Raw genomic sequence first — 21,149 nt, forward strand, 5'->3', positions numbered from 1 at the left:
CGTGATTAAAGCAAGCCTGTGTGAGTCCTATTACATACAACAATGTATTTTTTATTGTCTTGCTTAAATTAATGCTCTGAAATTCTCCCTGGAAACAATTAGCAGGCAACTTCATTGAAATGATGTATTTTTTAAAGTGAGATCACTAAATCAAATGTAGCTTGAGAGATGGCCCTGATGATCACATAATACACAAGAAAAAAATCCAAACGTGCTGATCAGGAAAGATCCATTTTATTTCCTTTTTTTTAACCATTAAATTATTTTTATCATTGACAGTCTCACAAGGAAAATGAAACCTTACCTGAGTTTATTTCTATTAAGGAAAATTTCCCAAATTAGCAAACCCACCTGAGTCAGTGTGAAAAATATTCTATTTATAAAAGATCCTCCCAGTTTCTAGCAGCAGACATGGATCCTGCCAGCAATGGCCATTCCTTCATGGCATGATTAATGCAACAAGTCATGTCAAACTCCAATTCTCTTTGGTTTAGCTCATTTAAAGGCAGTTCAAGTTTCATCTTTGTGGGCAGTATTTTAAGGGAAAAAAAAGATAATCAAAGAAGTAACCAACTTGTGCTTTTGTTCGTAATATTCCAAATTTCCAAAGTGTTTTGATGAAATCTTCTGCCAAACAACAAACACTGCATAAGTGTGCCCAAAGAGATCCCTGGAATTCTGATTTTCCTTCCAACTCTGGCCCTTGTGATAATGGCCATGAATTGGGCACTTTTCATCTCAGCCTCACGAGAGGAACACACTATTTCATTATTATGAAATATCCTTATCTATGAATATTATTAAATATCCTTATTAAAGGATCTGACACCTGCCAAGCTGCTCTTTCCCCTCTCCCACACTGGGGCAGTTTTTGGGATTCAAGATGCCACAGGGAGCATCCTCAGAGGAATTCCAAGGATGAACCTGGCAGGGCAGCAATGTCAGAGGGCAGGTTCATATCTACTGAAATCTCAAGGGATTCTCCAGTTCTGGAAATCCCTGAAAGAACTAAAGTTGGGATATTGATAATTTTGAGACTCTGAGGGTATTTGGGGAAGTAAAGCTGCTACCACCACATAAAAAATGAGTAATTTGGGTTTTAATCCATCTGTACAATCAACCTTTTTTACTTAAGGTTCTTCAAAACACACAGGAAAATTCATTTCAGTATTTACAGCTATAATTCTTTTGCCCCATTGCCAACAAACCTCCCATTAAAAAAGTTCCTATTTCATTAAGAAAATTGGGCATGTAAATCATCAGAACAGACTTTTTAAACACACTGTAATCTTCTCAAGTATGCAAAGTCACATCTGCAAAACATTTAGAGAAAAAGTACCATTTATTTACCCATACACAGTATGTACAGACTCAGGATGGCTTCTTTAACTCTCCCTTTGCCATCTTATATAATTTCTTCAAACTGTAGATCACAGATTTCTTTGCCCCTAAAAAGGAAGAAAACAGAGAAAAAAAAAATATCAACATTTAGCAGAAGGTGCTTAGTGCATCAAATGAAGGATTTCCCTGGGGGAATGACAGCCTAATCCAGCAGGCAGACATGCAAATAACCTTCCTGTCACAGGCAGAGCACAGTAAATAATGCCACCAAAAACACTTTTAATGCTATCAAAGCAGAGCAAATAGAGCAAAATTCTGCTAAATTCCACGCCATGGCATACAATAAAGGGAGACATCTCAATTTGCAGAGCTGCAGCAGTTGTTGCCTCCAAGCATGAATGAGTTTTAGATATGATGGGACTGAGTTCCACAAAATTTGTAAAATGGATCCTTGGAGTTAAACAATTTCTGAAGTTCTCTTACAGACCTAGAGTAAAAACCCACAGCCTTTTGCTGGGTTTAGTCACAGAGTATTTATAAATTTGAAAACAAATCACTGTTAGTCTTGGCATTTCAGGGGGGTTCTGAGATCCCAGCCAATGCAGCCACTTGCTTTTCCTTTTTTTTGTTCAAAAAAATCACCCCAAAGCAAACAAATAAACCCAAACCAACACACAGAGTGACTGCTCAGCTTACAGCACAGTCTAATCACACCCTCACAAATTCAGAACTGAAAAAGCAGCTTTTTAGTGCTGCACAAAAAGCTCTCATTTTGACACGTGCACAGATTAAAGGTGCAGTAAATGATATTTACTACAATCTTCCCTATGTTTATTTAATTGAACACCTGACAAGACTGACTAAGAACACACAAGGAATTTAGCCAGAAGTCACACAATGTCACAGCCCAGAACGCAAGGAAAGATTTGCAACAAATAGGAAACCACAACCCAAGTTTAGCCATGTGCTGCACTGGATTTCTTTAATTTTTGGGGGACTGAGAGGGAGGGGCATACTAATACCTGATTTGGAAAGACCTCAAAAAAAAAAAAGGAAAGTGAAAGAAAGAAATCAATTAAAGATATATTTTAAGTGATAGATGCATTCAAATTCAAGTTGCAAGAAGACAAATTAGTTGGCAGCAAGAAGGAGAAGTGCACACTCTTCTGAAGGAATGTGGCAGAGTAAGAAGGCTCTGATAACAAACAGACTGCAGAGAATCAGTTCTGCACTTCTCATGTCTTCAACTGCAATTTCAATCAACTCAGCTTCACCTTGGGTAGGAAAACATCCATCCCTGTGCTTTGAACTGACAAACCCATGTGCATCCCATAGGTAAGCTCCAACTTTTCCATATTTACCAGGTTTTTGCAAAAGCAAGCACACTAATGAAGTCATGTCAGGCTTTTCTTTGCAGCATCTCCAATAACAAGTAAATAACCAACCACAGAAACCCTGAAGTGCCTGACAAATCTGCATGGAGATTGCACACAGAGCAACAATTCCTGCAGCAGCACAAAGCCAGGCTGAGCTCTGGCACAGCACAGCACAAATGTTAAAAAAGGTCAAATTGTGGAAGTGTGGCTCTGGAAATGCCCAAGCTGCAGATGCAGCACCTCAGAGAGAGGAACTGCTGCTCTGCCACTCCAGTGAATTCCAGGGGCTTCTGGAAGTGCAGTGCAGTGTGTGGCAGATCCACTGCAGCACAGCTGCTGCAGGACTGCAGGAATGGTGCAGGCACTGCAGGGAATGGTGCAGGCACTGCAGGGAAGGGTGCAGGCACTGCAGGGACACTGCTGCAGGACTGCAGGGAATGGTGCAGACACTGCAGCCTGCAGGGACACTGCTCTCCCAGCCTGCAGAGAGATAGATTCCTGCTCTCAGCTGCAGGGACACTGCTGCTCCCAGCCTGCAGGGAAACTGCTCTCCCAGCCTGCAGGGAATGGTGCAGGCACTGCAGGGACACTGCTCTCCCAGCCTGCAGAGAGATAGATTCCTGCTCTCAGCCTGCAGGGACACTGCTCTCCCAGCATGCAGAGAGATAGATTCCTGCTCTCAGCTGCAGAGACACCGCTGCTCTCTGTAGGGGGACAGAACATGATTACACACAAAGGTAGTGTAGAAGGTAATCTTACCCCCCTAAAGAGCTGCAGCTGGGTTAATTATTAAGGATTAGGAGCAGGCCTGATGTTAACAGGCCACAGCTGTAGGCAATGAGAAGAGTGCTATAAAAGAGTGGATTGGTGGGAACTGGAGTCAGTTGGCTGCTGTGAGGATGAGGAAGAGGCAGTGCCTGGAGGAGCTGCCTACAGAAACATCAAGGAGGTGTGAAACTGGCACTCTGGAACCCTTGCACTGTAATGACAAGAGAACTCGTGCACTACAATGACAGCAGCTCCCAAGGGACGCTGCTGCTCTCAGCCTGCCCAACAGCACATCCCTCCCGTCCCTCCCGTCCCTCCGAGCTCCACCCAGGGCACGGAAGGAGCTGCCGGCCCCGTTGCTGCCCAGCACAGGTTTGTCCATCCAGCTCAGCTGCTCCCCAAAGCAGCCCTTGGGCTGATGAATCACAGCTGCAGGAGAAGTTAATGGCTGTAATTACGGCTCTCGCTCAGAATCTGGAGCACTTGGACCACATGAAAATGTCTTTGACTCCAGCTCTGAAGCTGCGACTCGGTGGTTGCACCTCCCCTTTAGATTTTTCCACTGCAGGACACAGAACAAAGCCCTGATGCACATGGGACCGAGCCCACAGCGTTTGTGTAAACACAACCCGTGTCTGGTTTCACTTAACGATCCACGCTGAGCTTTTTGCAAGTGTTGCTGCTGGAAATCAGCGTTTGCTTGGGAATCCCCCAAAGTGTCCTGCTAGGCCTGCCTTTGCATGGATGTCCTGCTGCACAGCTGTCCTGTGGAGCAAATCATTCTATATTTGTAGGGTGCCATGCAGATAGATGCATATTTACAGATATTTACAGATAATGCATATTTACAGATATTTACAGATATTTACAGCACATCTCTGCCTGCCTGCAAGTCATAGCACAACACTTAAAGTGATGGAACACAGAGGGACAACAGTGAGGCTTGGTAATCCAGAAGGAAAGAAAAAGGAAAGATTTGGATGTTTTTGCCTTTCACCCAAGACAGGGATCTGGGTAGTTTTCTGGCTCTTATGACCTAAAAATTTCTGTTTGGGGAGAAAATTATCCCAGAAAATTCCTATAGGTCTTCTATGTGAGGATTCAAACTAGAATTCAAACTAGAGCTCCAAGTAGCTCTTGGAGTTGTCTGCATGGATTCCTCTTACAGGACACATTTATTCTGTGAAATCAAGACTTTATCTGCTCAGGCAGCTGATGAAGAGAGCAGTTATCATAAAACCTGAATATTTGATATGTAAACCTGCTCCTTAAAAAAAAAATCCTTGAATCCTTGAAAATAAATGCTATTCAGGACATTTGTGTTAACTTAAAAGTATCTTGGACAAATGAAACCTGCTCCTTTTAAAAAAAAATCCTCAAATCCTTGAAAATAAATGCTATTCAGAACATTTGTCCTAATTTAAAAGTATCTTGAACAAATGAAACCTGCTCCTTTAAAAAAAATCCTCAAATCCTCGAAAATAAATGCTATTCAGGACATTTGTGCTAACTTAAAAGTATCTTGGACAAATGCTTCAATTGATGATTTATGCTGTAAGACTGTATGCTGTATTTATAGAAAGATTTTCAAAGCTTGCAGCATTCCTTGAGTAATGTGGAGCAAATCATTGTATATTTGTAGTGTGGCATGCACAGATATCTGCATATTTACAGATATTTACAGTGAAGCCAGCAGTTATCTGCTCAGGTAGCTGATGAAGAGAACAGTTATCACCAAACCTGAATATTTGATATGTAAACCTGCTCCTTTAAAAAAAAAATCCTCAAATCCTTGAAAACAAATGCTATTCAGAATATTTGTCCTAATTTAAAAGTATCTTGAACAAATGAAACCTGCTCCTTTAAAAAAAACATCCTCAAATCATTGAAAATAAATGCTATTCAGGACATTTGTCCTAATTTAAAAGTATCTTGAACAAATGAAACCTGCTCCTTTAAAAAAAATAAATCCTTGAAAACAAATGCTATTCAGAACATTTGTCCTAATTTAAAAGTATCTTGGACAAATGAAACCTGCTCCTTTAAAAAAAATAAATCCTTGAAAACAAATGCTATTCAGAACATTTGTCCTAATTTAAAAGTATCTTGAACAAATGAAACCTGCTCCTTTAAAAAAAAAATCCTCAAATCCTTGAAAATAAATGCTATTCAGAACATTTGTGCTAATTTAAAAGTATCTTGGACAAATGCTTCAATTGATGATTTATGCTGTAAGACTGTATGCTGTATTTATAGAAAAATTTTCAAAGCTTGCAGCATTCCTTGAGTGAAATATAAAGAAGAAAGAAGCTAAAGAAGCATCAACATCTTCAGAGGAGCTAAATCTAAGAGTTGCAGAGTGAGTTCCCATAGCCCAGGCAGGCTCTGGCTATGTGGGAAAACAAATCAAAGCCTGGTGCCATCCCTAATGGGAACCAGAGAGGCAACCTCAGCACAGCCTCAAAGAAATACACAGGCACATTTTCAAATCTAAATAGGGCATTTAACAACAAACAAAACCACAGAGCTGGGGCTCCTCTTGCAAACCACATTGGCAGAGAAAGATGAGAAAAGTTCTCTTAAATGGGGTGAAATTCCTTCTTGTGCTCCTTGCCAGTAATGTTCATACCCAGCATGGCCTCTGAGCCCAGCTATTGCTGATTTAGCACTGAATTTAGAAATGCTGGACATGGCACTGCCATGCTGTGGCCCAGAGCAGGCACCTCACCTTTGCTGGTGTTGGTAAGAGAAAAGAATCAGCTGAAGAAACCAGATTGTGTCCCCTAGAACACTTCAAAAAGAGTCATGGCCAGCTAATGAAAACGTTCTTTTGCAAGCTTTACAAAGTATTTGTACAGTTCTTAGGAACAGCAATAAAAAGTCAAAGCTCAATGGAGCCACAGATTTCATGATTCTCTTTCATAATTCTTTTATTTTAAGCTACTATTCCTGACATAAGCACTGCAGAAGGTCAGAGCCTTATATTTTTCCTGAAGTCTTTACTAGAAAGTGTGAAAATAGGTCTTAGGGGAACAGAATATTAGACAAGATTTGGAAAAAGAATAAAGGAAGAAATGCAGCATCCTTAGGGACTGAATTTAAAGCTCCACGCTTTCCTGTAAAACACATTCCATGCCTGAGTCAAGCAAATATTTCCATGCAGGAGCCACATTCCTGTTTTCTCTGTGTAAATTCTGTATCCTATGCACATGAGAGCCCCAAGAGCTGGCCCAGCCAGGAATGCTGCCCCAGTGATGCATTTCAAATTAAGAAACCATGCCTGGGAGAAAATCTTCATTAGGAGATACTGATAGGTTTAATATAAACTCAGGCATAAGTGTTTGGAGACAAATATTTAAAAAAAATTAAAATGGCAAAAGGTTTTTGCTAATTAAAGCTATGGACACCCATCGCTCCTCATTCCAGGGCACATCCCACAAACATCACACCTCAAAAACACTGAGGTGACTGCCCTGAGCAGGCAAATTCCACTCCTGGATTCTGTTACTCATGGTTTTCACCAGATTCTGGCAGACAAGTGTAAATACATTTAAAAAAACCCCAAAAAACTAAATCATGCAAAAAGTGAGAAGAATCCAATCCCCCAAGCCTCCTTGCTCAAATTTGGCTTGTGCTGGAGGCAAAGGCCCAAAATTGCTTTGCTCTACCTGAACCAAATCCCAAAAATATCTTTTCACCACAAAAACCACTAGTAGAAAATAGTTTTTACACAGAACTCTACATAACTGATTAGAAGGAAACTACACTTTGTTTGAAAGAGAAAAAAGCCACTACATAGAAAGCAAAAGCAGCTAAGAGCAAGGGAAATAGAGACATTTCCCAAAGAACTGATTTCAGCTGCATGAAGCAGAACAATAAAAACTGATAATAAAATGATGATAAAATGATAAAAAATGACAATAAAAATGCCAAGTGTTACTCAAAGATCCATGAGGACTTCCCAAAGTGTCAGTGACTGAGTGGATGACACACAAGGGGAGCTAAAGAGCCTCAGAGGTGATTTATAACCCCACAGTTTAACCCTTTCTGCTCTACTCCTGCACTTACCCAGCTCTGGGCCACCTGGAATTCAAGGGAATAACTTGAATTCAACAGGAATAACACTGCTTATAACTTGAATATAACAGCAAGAACACTGGAATAGCTTGAATTCAACAGGAATAAGACTGGAATAACTTGAATATAACTTGAATATAACAGCAAGAACACTGGAATAGCTTGAATTCAACAGGAATAACACTGCTTATAACTTGAATATAACTTGAATATAACAGCAAGAACACTGGAATAACTTGAATTCAACAGGAATAACACTGGAATAACTTGAATATAACTTGAATATAACAGCAAGAACACTGGAATAGCTTGAATTCAACAGGAATAACACTGGAATAACTTGAATATAACTTGAATATAACAGGAAGAACACTGGAATAACTTGAATTCAACAGGAATAACACTGCTTATAACTTGAATATAACTTGAATATAACAGGAAGAACACTGGAATAGCTTGAATTCAACAGCAATAACACTGCTTATAACTTGAATATAACTTGAATATAACAGGAAGAACACTGGAATAACTTGAATTCAACAGCAATAACACTGGTTTTAACCCTCCCTTCCAATTTTTTTGCTTCACAAAATCTCCTCAGCACAGCTCCAGAACAGAGAAAATGAAAGCTGATGTTGTTGTTTGGTTTGTTGATTTAAGAGTCACACAGACTCCAGTCCCTTTCAGCATTTTATAATTTTGCAAGAAAGCCTCTGCTTTAAATGTTGCTTTTATTTTCTAGGGACTTTTAGTGAAACACACCAAAATTTTATTCTTTAAACTCCTGTAAAAGGACAATCTTGGGGCCCTGTCATTTTTGCTGTGTGAAATCAGCAGGCCCACATGGACAGAAACCCCACACATTCTTACCAGCTGTCAGGATGGTTTTAGCACTCTGCACTATACTGGAGGATCTCACAATTGCTGAAATGCCTGCAGAGGGAAAAGCACACACATGTTACCCATCCAGCACTTGTGTGGGGATTCTTTGCCCCTCCACCATGCACAAGTTAAATATTGTTCCAGTTATACAATCAAGCCAGCCTGAAAGTAAAACATACACTGAGAAAATTTGGGTTTGCTCTGCTTTTTCATGCTAATTAAAAGTATTCCCTAAACTATTTTAATTTATTTTATATGTAACATACAGAAAAAAATCCCAAATCAGTATTAAAATAGACAGCAAGCAGTAGGAATTGATCAAATCCATGTATTTAGTGCTCTCATTAGCTCTGTGCTAAGATGATTAACCACAAAGGATTCAGAGTTGTTCCATCTAAGGGCTGGTAAATTAACATTCTAGAGCAGGACAAATGATCCTCCCTGTTTACTTCAACATGCCATTGGGATTTGGCACTTCTCTGGTCAAGCAGAGATACCTCTGTAGTGCAGCTCTTCCTGGCTTTTCTAAAGTACAGCTTTTGGAGATAAGGCTTGTTCACCACTTTGCACTGTGGCACATTCACTTGGCATTGTCCAGGGGTTCTTCATAGAACAGTTGGAAAAAATCGTAGTTTTTTTCAGAACTATGAAGTTCTATTTGTTCTAACACATATAAAAGCATAGTGAGATGTACAAAACTATTCACATCACTAAATACTTGAAAGAAATGTAGAGCTGCAGCAGGCTCAGAGCTCATCTTCCAAACTGACACATTCTGCATGGTGTATAATTTTAAATATTTTTAACTCTTGCTTCCATACTGAAGAACAAAGCTTAGCACAATGCATGTGTAAGCAAGGATACAATATTCCACTGTGAAATCATTTGAGGGGTAGGAATAGGGAAGGGAGAGGAACAAATTGTGTTGATGTAGCAAAATATCTTGGGACAATGCAATTGAACTGGAGTAATCAGCTCTGTCTTGTAGCATTCCCAAATGGCTCAGCCTGGCCTTTACCCAGATTGATCAATTAGGAAAATGCTTTGATCACAAAAGTGAAAGAATAGCTTGATGTGTTCTCCTAAGGGTTTCAAGTGCAGGGCTGAGAAGATGTGTCCAGGCTGCCAGAGAAATACAAGCACAGCACCATCAGAGCTCTGTGTGCAGCTCAAAGCCTGCTCCTGCTCCCAGACCCAGCTTTCAGCCCTCTGCTGCTCCAGCCCAGCCCAAGAAAGAAGCTGAACAGCTCCATGTCCAGGAGCAGCTCATCCCAGGCTGTCCATGGAGAACTGCATCATCCAGGAGCTTCATTTCCCCCCAGAAACCAGGCTGAGCTCCCTCAGCTCCCTGCTTAGTGTCTGGTGGCTCCCAGATCTCTTGGGAAGTTTTGCTGTGCTCATGGAGCTTGCAAAATTTCCTACCTGGAACAGAAAATGTGCCAGGTTCTTCAAATGCACAAAGGAGCCCAAGTACAAAACTTTTTCATTTTTCTGCAGTGGAGCAGAGCACTGGTGTGTGCAGCATCAGCTTGAACTTGCTCACATGACATCATGGTGCCTCAGAGCAGTTGTGCTGATGAGAAGCACCTCAGCCTTTTCCCTGCAGCTGGAGCTCTGTGCCAGGGCTCACATGTCTGGGCTAACCACCATGAGTGCCAAGGGAAATGTCAGCAAGGCACAGAATTACCTCAGCCTTGCAGTCTCTGACTGGGAGGGTTGAAACCTCAGTATTCTGAGGAAGTTTTGCCTGTGGTGATCACTATTATCCCTTAAATTCTGCCATGAGTGCCAAGGGAAATGTCAGCAAGGCAGAGAATTACCTCAGCCTTGCAGTCTCTGACTGGGAGGATTGAAACCTCAGTATTCTGAGGAAGTTTTGCCTGTGGTGATCACTATTATCCCTTAAATTCTGCCTCTTTCAGGATCCAAACCAAAACACCTCTTTCTGTATCACTAGGAATGCTATTGATAAGATTTCAGATAACCTGTCTGCAATCTAACCCAAACTCAGGCTTTCAGGAATGTATTTCATTATGATCTCCTGGATTTTTTCACCCCTCTCTTTAACTCCCCTTCTCTTTAACCCACCTGAAACAGGAGAGCACATACAATAGATTTGTGTATCTATCATGCCTTAAAGGAAATTACAGACCTACCTTGATGCACCAGATATCCACAGTCAGGGTCATGGGCAACTTGCAGTAAAATTTCTTCCACGTCTCTGTTCTTTCCAGGAGGGTTTACCAGAGCAGTTATCTTTTGTTGCAGAGTCTTTGGCAAAGCCATAAGTTGTGTAAACTGACCTTCTGGACTTTTATCAATCTGAATGTTATAAAAGTAAGACATGAAATACATTCAGTTCTCTTTTTTTTTAAAGTTAGAAAATTGACCTCTGATACATCTCACAGAACCTGATCCATTTCACTAGAAAAGGTCCTTGACAATGGTAATAAAAACTTCCCAAGAACAGGGAAAGGCAGCATCTCAGTTTTCAACTTGAAGAATGAGTCACTGCAAGGGTTTTTATTCAAAGGAAGACACACATGATCTTGCTGTGTCTGCAAGTGAATGTTCATTGAAAGTCTATCATTTCTGTTGTATCCAATTTCCTCTGGAAACATAAGCACAGCACAATAAAAAAAGCTCCCCAAAGACCCCTCAGCTGAGTTTCTTCTGCCTGAATATAATCAAACTGCAGACACACACACACACTTTTCAAGTTTAGCTAGAAAACCATTTTCTCTGCTTTAAACTCCAAACCACATCTGGTTTGTATAATTTGAAGAAAACATTCATCCCACATTTTGCAATCTAAATCAGAAATCCAAGGAGGCTTTTTTGAATACAATGATACCAACGTGCAGGCCTGGACAGATTTCTCCAAAATGCAATGCACCATGGGGCAGAGCTCTCCAAAAGAGGAGGAAAATCTGAAGAGCTCCATTCCTCCCACACAAGGTTTTAGCCACTTCATGGAGACATCAGACAGGAGTCTGATTGCCCTCTCCACTCCCTTTTGTCAGTGTGGAGAAAATGATCTCCAGATGAGTCAGCCCCAGCTGCAGAGGCAGCCAGAGGGAGCAGCTCTGAGCTCTGTGTGGGAGGAATCTGTGCCTCAACCCGAGCTCAGGGCTGGGCTCTGCCTCCCCTGCTTCTGGGGGAGCCCTGAAGAAGGAATTCTCTCTGTGAGAGAGAGAATTCTCTGCTCCTGGACAAGGGGGTTCCATTCTGTTAACTGCACCCCAGCAGCACTGAGCCACCCCAGCCTGGGCAGGAGCTGCCAATAAGCACAGCAAGGTGTGAGCAATAAAGCATTAAACACTTGATTAAATGCCCTCATTTTGCTGTTGATTTGAAGCAGTCTTGATTTGAAGCTGACTGTTATGGGATTGTGGAGAGATTTATTATCCAGCAATAAATTTGCACTATGCTACCAGGGTTTGTTTAAAGGATTTTTTTTCTTGAAGGGAGCATTACTAATTTTTTCCCAAATTCATTTAAATATTGCTTGCACCAAACTGTTCACAAGCAATAAGAAAACATGGAGACAGCTGCAGGATAATACAGGTTTGGCTGTATTTTACCCCAAAGCATTGCAGTGAAACTGTTTACTGTACTCAAGCCTGCAATTAAATGAATTTCTAACAAAGACACATCCTAAAAGGTGGCATTTGGGACAGAATTACCAAAGCTTGAGGATAAAGAGGTGCCCACATTCATGAGACAAGTGGTGCTATTTGTGACTTCATCATCAAGTTTATATCACACTTGAATATCACAAAAGGGAAAATTGCTACTGACTGTGGCATCTCTCCCTTAACTGCAATGTTACACCAGAAAGATGGAATTCAAGGTATTGATCACCTTGGATTCCTCAAAAAGCTAAGGAAAAATGGTTTTGTATGGGTATTAATGCCAGAATTTCACTTGGGTTTAGTCAGGTGATCTTCATAGCTGGAACTTGAGGATTTTTGGATTTCCCAAAAGCTAAAGAAAAATGGTCTTGTATGGGTATTAATGCCAGAATTTCACTTGGGTTTAGTCAGGTGATCTTCATAGCTCGAATTTGAGGAGGTTTTTTGTGAGAGGCAGTTTTTGATTGCAGAAAGTTGCACCTCTGAGTTCCAGCCTCATCCCTCTAACACAAACCATCTGTTGATTCCTCACTTCCTAGCCTGTCATTTCCATGTGGAATCCATTAGAACACACATTTTACAGTGATCTGCTCTGGTTCCCTTGCTGGGGTCTATTCTGTGCTCATCCTCAGAGAAAATGAGCAGTAGAGCTCCTCCATATGAAAACCCTGGTATTTAAGGCAAGTCTGCTGCTTGCAGAACGAACCAAAGAACAGAAACACAACCAACAGCAAGCACAGAGCCTACAGCTGCTCTCCTGGTGCAGTTGTTTGACAATGTGCATGACAATTCCTGCCTTCTGTCAGTGCTGGAGCACTTGTTTGGAAGCTGTTTAAAGGAGAACACTTGCCTCAAGCCTTCCCAGCTGGTGCTTGTACACCACTTGAGGGCAGTCCTGCAGTATGGTACTGTACAGCTTCTGGAAATGGGCAATGTTGGGCTTCACTATGTTCTGCACTTTGAATCTGTCTTCTCCTATTATCATTCTGAAATCACCTAGGCAGGAAAAGAGAGAGTTAAGCTATTAGGAAAACCCCAAAATCATGAAGGAGAATATAAGAGAAATCAACACAGTATAGAGCTGTCATCTAAATCTCTACTCTCCAATATTATGGATGCCAATATAATCCACAAAAATCATCTTCTCAGAGTAAAAAAAAACCTATTCAAACACCTTCAAGCACAGAAAAAATGTCCTTGAAGACACTTATTGTTCTGTAGCCTCTGATACAATGTCATCAGCCTGCCTGTCCACATCTTCACTTGGAAACAAAATAATTCCAGCTGTCAAGTAACAGTTGCAGTCTTTGCAAACATGACCTCAGTCTCAACAATTACTAAACAAATTGCCCAGTTTTCATACCCTGTATCCACACGCAAATGAGCTTAAATTTTCCAATTTGAGAGGTAATAATTAGCATTGTTTCTGCACTCCAAGGGCAGTACCTGGAGTTCAGCTAACAGCAGTCCTGGTGAGATCACTGGATCACTTTTTCTCTTACCTATCTATTGTGTCAGTAGTTGCAAAAAGCAATTTCTTTTAACACCACTGTTACATTCCTGGCCTTTACACTTTTCAGATCCATGACTGAGAAGTTTCAAAGAGAATAAATGAAAAGCCAGTCAGTCTGTATGAAAGCATTCCACTACCTCTGCTAGGTACCAGCCTGGCTGTTTGCTGGGTTTCCAGGCAGGAGCTGGATGCTCAGTGTAGCTTGTATCAACCACCAGAATTCTGAATCAATTCCTTTTCCCACTTCCCACATTCAGGAGATAAATGTTGTTGAAAGGTGCCAACTTGCTAGCCTTCCTTAGTTTATTTCAGTTTATGCTGAGCCACAAAACAAACACTTCACATATAAATGGTACTGACTCAGTGCTCTCAAAAATGCAGGACAAAATAAAAGAGAAACATTTTCTAAATTAAAGCAATAACAACTCTTCTCAGCAGTCTCCAGGGAGACTGATTAGAGTAACACATAAAATCAATTTTGTCTACTAGTACAGCCTCTGAAAGCCTTAAGGAAATGGCAGCAAAAGAAATATCCACAAGCAGCCTTTTCCTTGTACATTCCCAGCTGGGAGCTGTGTTGCTTCAGCTTTGCTCACACAGCACAGCCAGTCTCAGCATTTCACTGATTTTTGTTTAATTGCAGTGTTTCAAAGAGTAAATAAAAACCACTTTGGTCAGTAGTGCCCAGTAAGAATCCAGTGTTGGTGCTGGGCAGATGAGCACTGAACATCCCTGGCTGGCAATCCCACTGTCAGCACCCTTCTCCTGGTGCTTTAAAACTGGCAACACCTCAGGAGAGAACTGCTCTGGAAGAGAAAGCTGCAATCTGAACTGCCCTGAGAAGTGTTACATAAAACAGTGACACTCCTCAGCACAGCCAAGCTGCAGCTTAGACCCCCCTGTGCTTCCTTTAAAAGCCAAAACTGCATTTGTGTATGAGCCAAGGAAGTGCTGGGTAAAGCACAACTCCAACCAGGCTCCTTCCCAGTAATTCCAGTAAGGATGTCAACATTTAAAAAGCAATGCTGAAGTGAATTGTAACAATTACATGGTATATTGAAAAATCATTTGCAGTAGTTTTTTCAAGATTTTTCTTTTTTTTAGGAAATTGGTAAGGAAACTCAACAAATACCAAGCAGGAGTGTTAAATGGAAATCAAAGAATCATAATCAGGATCTTTAAGTTAACTAAGGAAGAGCTTGAACACAGCACACTCAAAAAGAGATGACAAGGTATGAGTCAGACTATCAGATGACTCAACATTGCACTGAGTGCAAAGAAAATTTTTTTTTTTCCCAAGGTTTTGAAACATTCCACCAAAACACAATCCATGCAAACAGGAGAGAACCCCATTATTTCATCATATCCAATCAGTCACACTGAGCTGCTCCTAAACCAAGCAGGTACAGGCAGCATTGCTGAGGAGCTGCACCTATTTCCTGTGAATAAACCCAATTACTGGGCTGTTACATAAGCACACTCAGAGAGAATTCTTGCTGCATGCAGCACTGCAGGCCCAAAGCAAGAAGGGAGAGGAGTGATCACACCTGAGACTCCAACTGTGCTCCATCTCCAGTTCCTCTCAGCCACCTGAGGCCCCCAGACTCACCAGAGTAGGAGAGGCCAGCAATCTGCAGGAAAAGGTCCTCTTCAGAGAAGCTCTCTGGCAGCATGAGGAAGGATGCTATCACTGCACTCTTCAGGTTGCTGACAAGAGCAGCTTGCAGCCTGCTGTTCTCGTTCTGGGCCAGGATTTTCACCTGGAAAAGTAGAGGCATTTGGAAACAAGACCTCAGCAAAGTGCTGCTGAAGCTGGAGCTAGAAATGTTATTTATTTTTCATGCTGGATTGAGTAAGAAATTCATTTCAGAGTAGATCTTACTAGCATGGTACAACAAGTACTAGAGCATCCCCACCATGTGAGAGAAAAGAATGTGATTTTAAGAATAAATACTCTGCTAGGAAAAGCTGTTTTCACACACAGGTTTGGAAGTGCTATATGCATCAGACATGAGCTAATCTCTGAAGAGCTAGTCACCTTTTCATACTTTGAATTTAAGATTAATCAGAACAGGAAAGATGAATGCATCAACAGATGTGTAATTGTGCAATAAGAAAAAAGACTATACTAAAAGAGAACAGTACACCAGACAGAATTAAGTTTTCCTTATTCTTCTTCATTCCTTTATTTTTTCATAGAGGACTCCCCTATCAAAAGCTTCAAGTGGTTTCTCAGCCAGGGGTTGTTCTAGATTGTTCTAGAAGAAGCAGGGCTTTAGTTTTGCACTTGGCATCAGCAGGATGTGAACTCGAGGGGATCTTCACTCACCCATGAGGAACAGATCACTTGAATGCCTCTACCTGCCACAAGAAGTGAGTATTTTTAGGAACCACTGAAACTGCTCAAGACCAGCTAGAGAATCCAATCACCTAGGCTATGGAAACACACTGGAATAAAAAGCAGATCTGTGGTAAGAACTGAAGACAGAAACACTGGCAGATGAAGGGAAGCTGTTTTGGGAGATGGGTAACTGTGCACTTCCAGAAACAACTCCCCTAGGAATCCCTGCTTGCTGGGAGTTTGTCTTTTTCAAGTGTTCTGGTTAAGCAATCCTGTGCTGCTTATAAAAGGCAGCTTTTTAATATTTATCTATTGTACAACACCTTTGTGAACAAAGGTAGTCCTCCTGATTTTTCTCAAATCTCACCAAGCAATTCACTTAGATGTACAGACCTAACTTGCTGCTACAGGGAAATCTAAGGGAAGTCAGAACAGGGAAATCTGTGGTGGCACCCCAAGCAGTCCCACAGGTGACTGCAATACCTTAGGATTGCCATGGAAACATCAGCAAGTTAAGGACACCACAGTTAGAGCCTTTTAAAACATGAAACCCAGCAGAGAGGCTATTCCTCCTCATGGAAGAGACCAGCCTTGCCTTAGAGAAGCAAAAGGAATAACCTCCTCCTTTTCTAAACCACCCCCCAAATACAAAGCAGGATTTTTTGGAAAGAAAATAAAACAGCAGGCTTCAAAATCTGAATGCCTGAAACACTGATAGCATTTAGGAACAAATTTCCTATGGTTCAGAGAGCTGCAAATCTCCCAGGAAGTCAGAGTGCAATGGTTATCCCCCTGGTAAAACGTGAACGTTGACTCTTGGGGTAAATCTGACAGTGCAGGAAGGCTTTTCACAGCACACAGAATTTATATTCACTGTAGCATGTCACAAACCAAAGCAGCAGCAAATGCAGCTCCACTGAAAACAGCTATTGACTATTCACTGTTGAAGTGCCCTCCACAATTCTCCCTTCAGGTCTCTCTCTCAATGTTATCTTTACAAAGATAACAGCTGCTCTAACCTGGATCATACTGTAATACATCTCTGGAGATAAGGCAGCAGTCTGAGACAATCCATTCAAACGTTCCCTCCCAGTTTTTTAGCTAAAAGCATCATGAACTTCTCTTCCAAGACCTGAGGAGATTCCTCCTCTAATTCTCCCCCTCTCCTCATCACAGATTTTCCCTTAGCACTGCTGCCACCTGCTGAAAGCACAACGAGGCAGGCACAAGGGGGAAAGCAAAGGTTATTTTTTGTGGTCCAAACATGCAGAACCCATGGTTCATTCAATTATGAACCAGCCAGTAACTGCACAGCAAAGCTGCTTTCATCTTGAAAGATTTCCATTCTTTAGCTGTGTTAAATTTTGGCCACCCCTCTAATCTCTTATAAAAGGCAAATAATATGTTTGACATTAAAGGGACTTGGCATTAATAGAGTTATTCAAGATTTCCTACAGGCAGAAAACTGTTGTTAATCTACTCCCCTTTAGGGGTTCTTTTTCCACAGCCCATCATTAGGAACTCCATTTCACCTCCTCTCTGAGACATTATCCTTCTGGGGCTACATCCCTAAATCAGGGCAGATGATTTGAGCACAGATCCCTGACAGATAAAGTTCAAACTCCCAGAGATTCTTTTCCAGCCCTGTAATTTCCTGCATTTCCAGAGAGAAAAGGGAGCAGTTACCGGCTTCTGCAGGCGCCCAGCCACATAGAGAGTTTTCCAGTGGAACAAATCTTCAATCAGGGCATCAGTGCTAATTACTCCATATTTTATCATCTGCAAAAAAACACAGCAAAATAAAGGCTTTGGAAAAAACTTATACCTGCACTGTTTTCCCTACATGGAACTTACTACTTGCTATAACTGTCCTTAATCCTAAGGCACACACACCTCCAATAAAAAACTGGAAAACATTTTTATGTTTTAATTAACACACGAGGTAAAAGAAAAATCTCCTATTTAAATTACAATTTTTGCAGGGAGAAAATGGAATGCATGAAACTAAGATCCTTTCTAGAATCAAAGCTGCAATAAAGTCAGCAGCCAAATATACAATATACAATCGCTGGAATAATATATAATATACAATAGCTGGAATAATATACAATATACAATAGCTGGAATAATATATAATATACAATAGCTGGAATAATTATAATATACAATAGCTGGAATAATATACAATATACAATAGCTGGAATAATCATAATATACAATAGCTGGAATAATATATAATATACAATAGCTGGAATAATATACAATATACAATAGCTGGAATAATATATAATATGCAATAGCTGGAATAATATATAATATGCAATAGCTGGAATAATATACAATATACAATAGCTGGAATAATGTACAATATACAATAGCTGGAATAATATATAATATACAATAGCTGGAATAATATATACTATACAATAGCTGGAATAATCCAGATTAGCCTTTATGATATTAAAAATAGAATAAAAATAGAAGTTATTTTTTATCTCATAAAAATAGATTTTTTTATATAATAAAAATTGAATGTATTAAAAATATTTTCAAATACTCAAGCAATAGTTTGTCAGAGACCTAAATTAAAACCTCGAGACGTTTATGTACCCTGTTATTGGGAGGTGGGGTGTGTATCAAGGAGTTTTTTTCTTTTCCTCTTTGATATTAAGAAAAAAAAAATTGTGATTTTGCAGTTTATTTTATGTAACTGGAAAAACCAGGGGACTTTCCACAGTTTGTTACCAATCTGCAGTAGCTGAATTTTCAAAGATTATGGCCACAGCAAGCTCCAGAATTTCTTGATACCAAAAGGACCACAGGCTGTGGCATGACTGAGTCATTAGAACATAAGAGCCAAGAACACAAAGTCATGGCAAACACCACTTCAAATGAAATGCCAAATCCCTTTCTGCATCAAAGAAATAAGGTTTAAACCCCAAAATCTCATGCAGGGACAAGAACAGCAAGACTGACAGTGCTTCCCTCACTCCTCCCTACCAAACAGAGGTGCAGGAACAGGGCTGCTGGGCAAGAAGCACTCAGCAGAATTATTGATTACACCCAAGCCTCACAGGGCAGAACATGAGGCACTAAACAACACAAACGTCAATTCCACCTTGCTGTTGTAACTTGCATTTTATACCCAACAGCCCACTTTGCTGCTACTACATGGTCAGCTGCTGAAATGAAGCACCACCAAAACCTCACCACCACCAAAAGTGGCAGACAGAAAGCAATAAGGAATATAAATCCAGTTCCTGAAGTGCCTTAGCTCTAAGTTCCAAACACTGCTCACTCCTAAGGTGTAAGACAGGCTGCTCTGTTTGCTTTTTAATTAAAATGCTGTTAGTGAAGCAGTTTGAGACATAAATACTGAAGATACCACAAGTTAATCTACAATTACAATCTGCAATATTTGCTTCCTGAAATCTGCTTTAAGCTCATCATTTTAATACTTCACAGACATAAATATTTGACTTCATTACTCACACTACTTGTACTTACCCTGCCATTGCATGGCACTAAGGTGTTGTAGTAAATCCCTGCTCCATATCCCTGTATGGTACTTATCTTTTTGGGCCCAAAAAATTTAAGGAAGGAATAATGACTCCTGTTCTTTAACAAGTTTGTCATATGCCAGGTCACAACATCATCAACAGCAAACACGAAGTCCAGCATATTTGTCTGAGGAGAACAAGAGAAGTGGTGGGGTTTAAATGACAAGAAGAACCAATGTTATCATAATAATTTAAGAAATGCACAGTATCAAACCTCCCACTAAATATTTTTCACGAGTAAAAAAATAAAAATAAAATCCAAACCACAAGTATTAATGTCAGATACAGTTCAAAGGTTCCAGTGAAGATGTATATTCATGGTCAAGTATATCAGACAGTCCAAAATTTTCTTGTCCTGGTCAAGACCAAACTTCCACCCTCCAAAACAGGGGAGCAGGTGTGAGATGTTCAGCACCCAAACCCACAGCTCCGTGGAACAGCTCACAGTTTTAATGAACAGCACTTTTTGGCCATGAATGGGGGAATGTGGGCAGATAAAGGCACCACCCGAGAGCTGGCAGCGAGGAACCGCATTTCTAGGATATTCCTTTGTAGTGCATTCCTTTGCTTTTGTCAACAAAACCCCAAAAATAAAAATAAACATTATTTCCAAGCTGTTGGCCCTCAGAAGATGAGGAAGCTCCCTAGACTGCCATTTCAGTGCGGCAATAGATTTGAAATTCCCCTCACACGATGCACAGCAGTTGCACGAGCCGCAGTAACTCTAAAAGCACAGGTAAACAACCTGATACACACCGGGCTGAGAGGGACCCCGACCCCCCCACAGTGACAGCCGGGACCGCCCTGGGCTCGGCCCGGACACCCGCCCCATGCCATTCCCTGGGGGTTTGGGATCGCTGCCCCTCGCCGTTCACAGCCGCAGGGCCGGAGCGGCGCCGGGGCGTGGAACGCCGCGGGGCCCGAGCGCTCACCTCGCCGTGCTCGGCCGAGGCCCCCGCCTGCCGGAACACCCCGGAGCCGTAGGCGAAGGCCAGGCTGAGCTCCTGCGGGAAGTGCGCCAGGACCCGGCGGAACTTCACGGCCGAGCTGGACAGCACGGGCAGCGCCATGGCCCCGGCCCCGGGCCCGCCCGGCCTGGCCCGGCCCAGCGCTCCCGCCCACCGGCGGCGGGAGGAGAGGCCGCGACGGGGAAGCGGCCGCGCCGCGCTGCGCCCCCTGCGGCCCGGCCTGGGCATGGCGTGCTGGGGGGCGCTGACAGGGACCCGCTCCGCGTCCCCTCGGTGCTCCTCTCATGACACCCTCAGTGCTCGGTGTCCCCTCAATGATCAGTGTCCCCTCAGTGCTCCGCTGAGTCCCCTCAGTGCCCAGTATCCCCTCGGTGCTCCGCTCAGCGTACCCTCAGTGCTCCCCTCAGGGTCTCCTTTGTGCTCCACTCAGTGTCCCCTCATTGTCCCCTCAGTGCTCCACTCAGGCTCCCCTCAGCGCTGGCCTCATGGTCCCCTCAGTGCTCCCCACAGGGTACCCCCAGGATCCCCTCATTGTCCCCTCACTGTCCCTTCAGGTTTCACCTCATGGTCACCTCAGGGTCCCTTCAAGCTTCCCTGAGGGTCCTCGCAGTGCTCCTCACAGGGTACCCCCACCATCCCCTCAGAGTCCCCTCACTATCCCTTCATGGTTCCTTCAGGCTTCTCTGAA

At 41.9% G+C, this 21,149-nt stretch overlaps 1 protein-coding gene across 1 annotated transcript; it reads right to left on the reverse strand.

Annotated features, from left to right (window-relative positions):
* Positions 1-215: 215 nt before the first annotated feature.
* TAMM41 (TAM41 mitochondrial translocator assembly and maintenance homolog) lies at positions 216-20,610 on the reverse strand. The gene is made up of 8 exons (XM_066557854.1): positions 20,426-20,610; positions 19,441-19,620; positions 17,620-17,712; positions 15,202-15,352; positions 12,936-13,075; positions 10,601-10,772; positions 8,433-8,495; positions 216-1,448 (listed from the first exon to the last, which is right to left on the reverse strand). The coding sequence occupies exons 1-8, from the start codon at positions 20,561-20,563 to the stop codon at positions 1,372-1,374; spliced, it is 1,014 nt and encodes a 337-aa protein (XP_066413951.1). The 5' UTR covers positions 20,564-20,610; the 3' UTR covers positions 216-1,371.
* Positions 20,611-21,149: the final 539 nt, after the last annotated feature.

This window comes from Molothrus aeneus, chromosome 12 (genome assembly GCF_037042795.1).
Source record: "Molothrus aeneus isolate 106 chromosome 12, BPBGC_Maene_1.0, whole genome shotgun sequence".
Lineage (NCBI taxonomy): Eukaryota > Metazoa > Chordata > Aves > Passeriformes > Icteridae > Molothrus > Molothrus aeneus.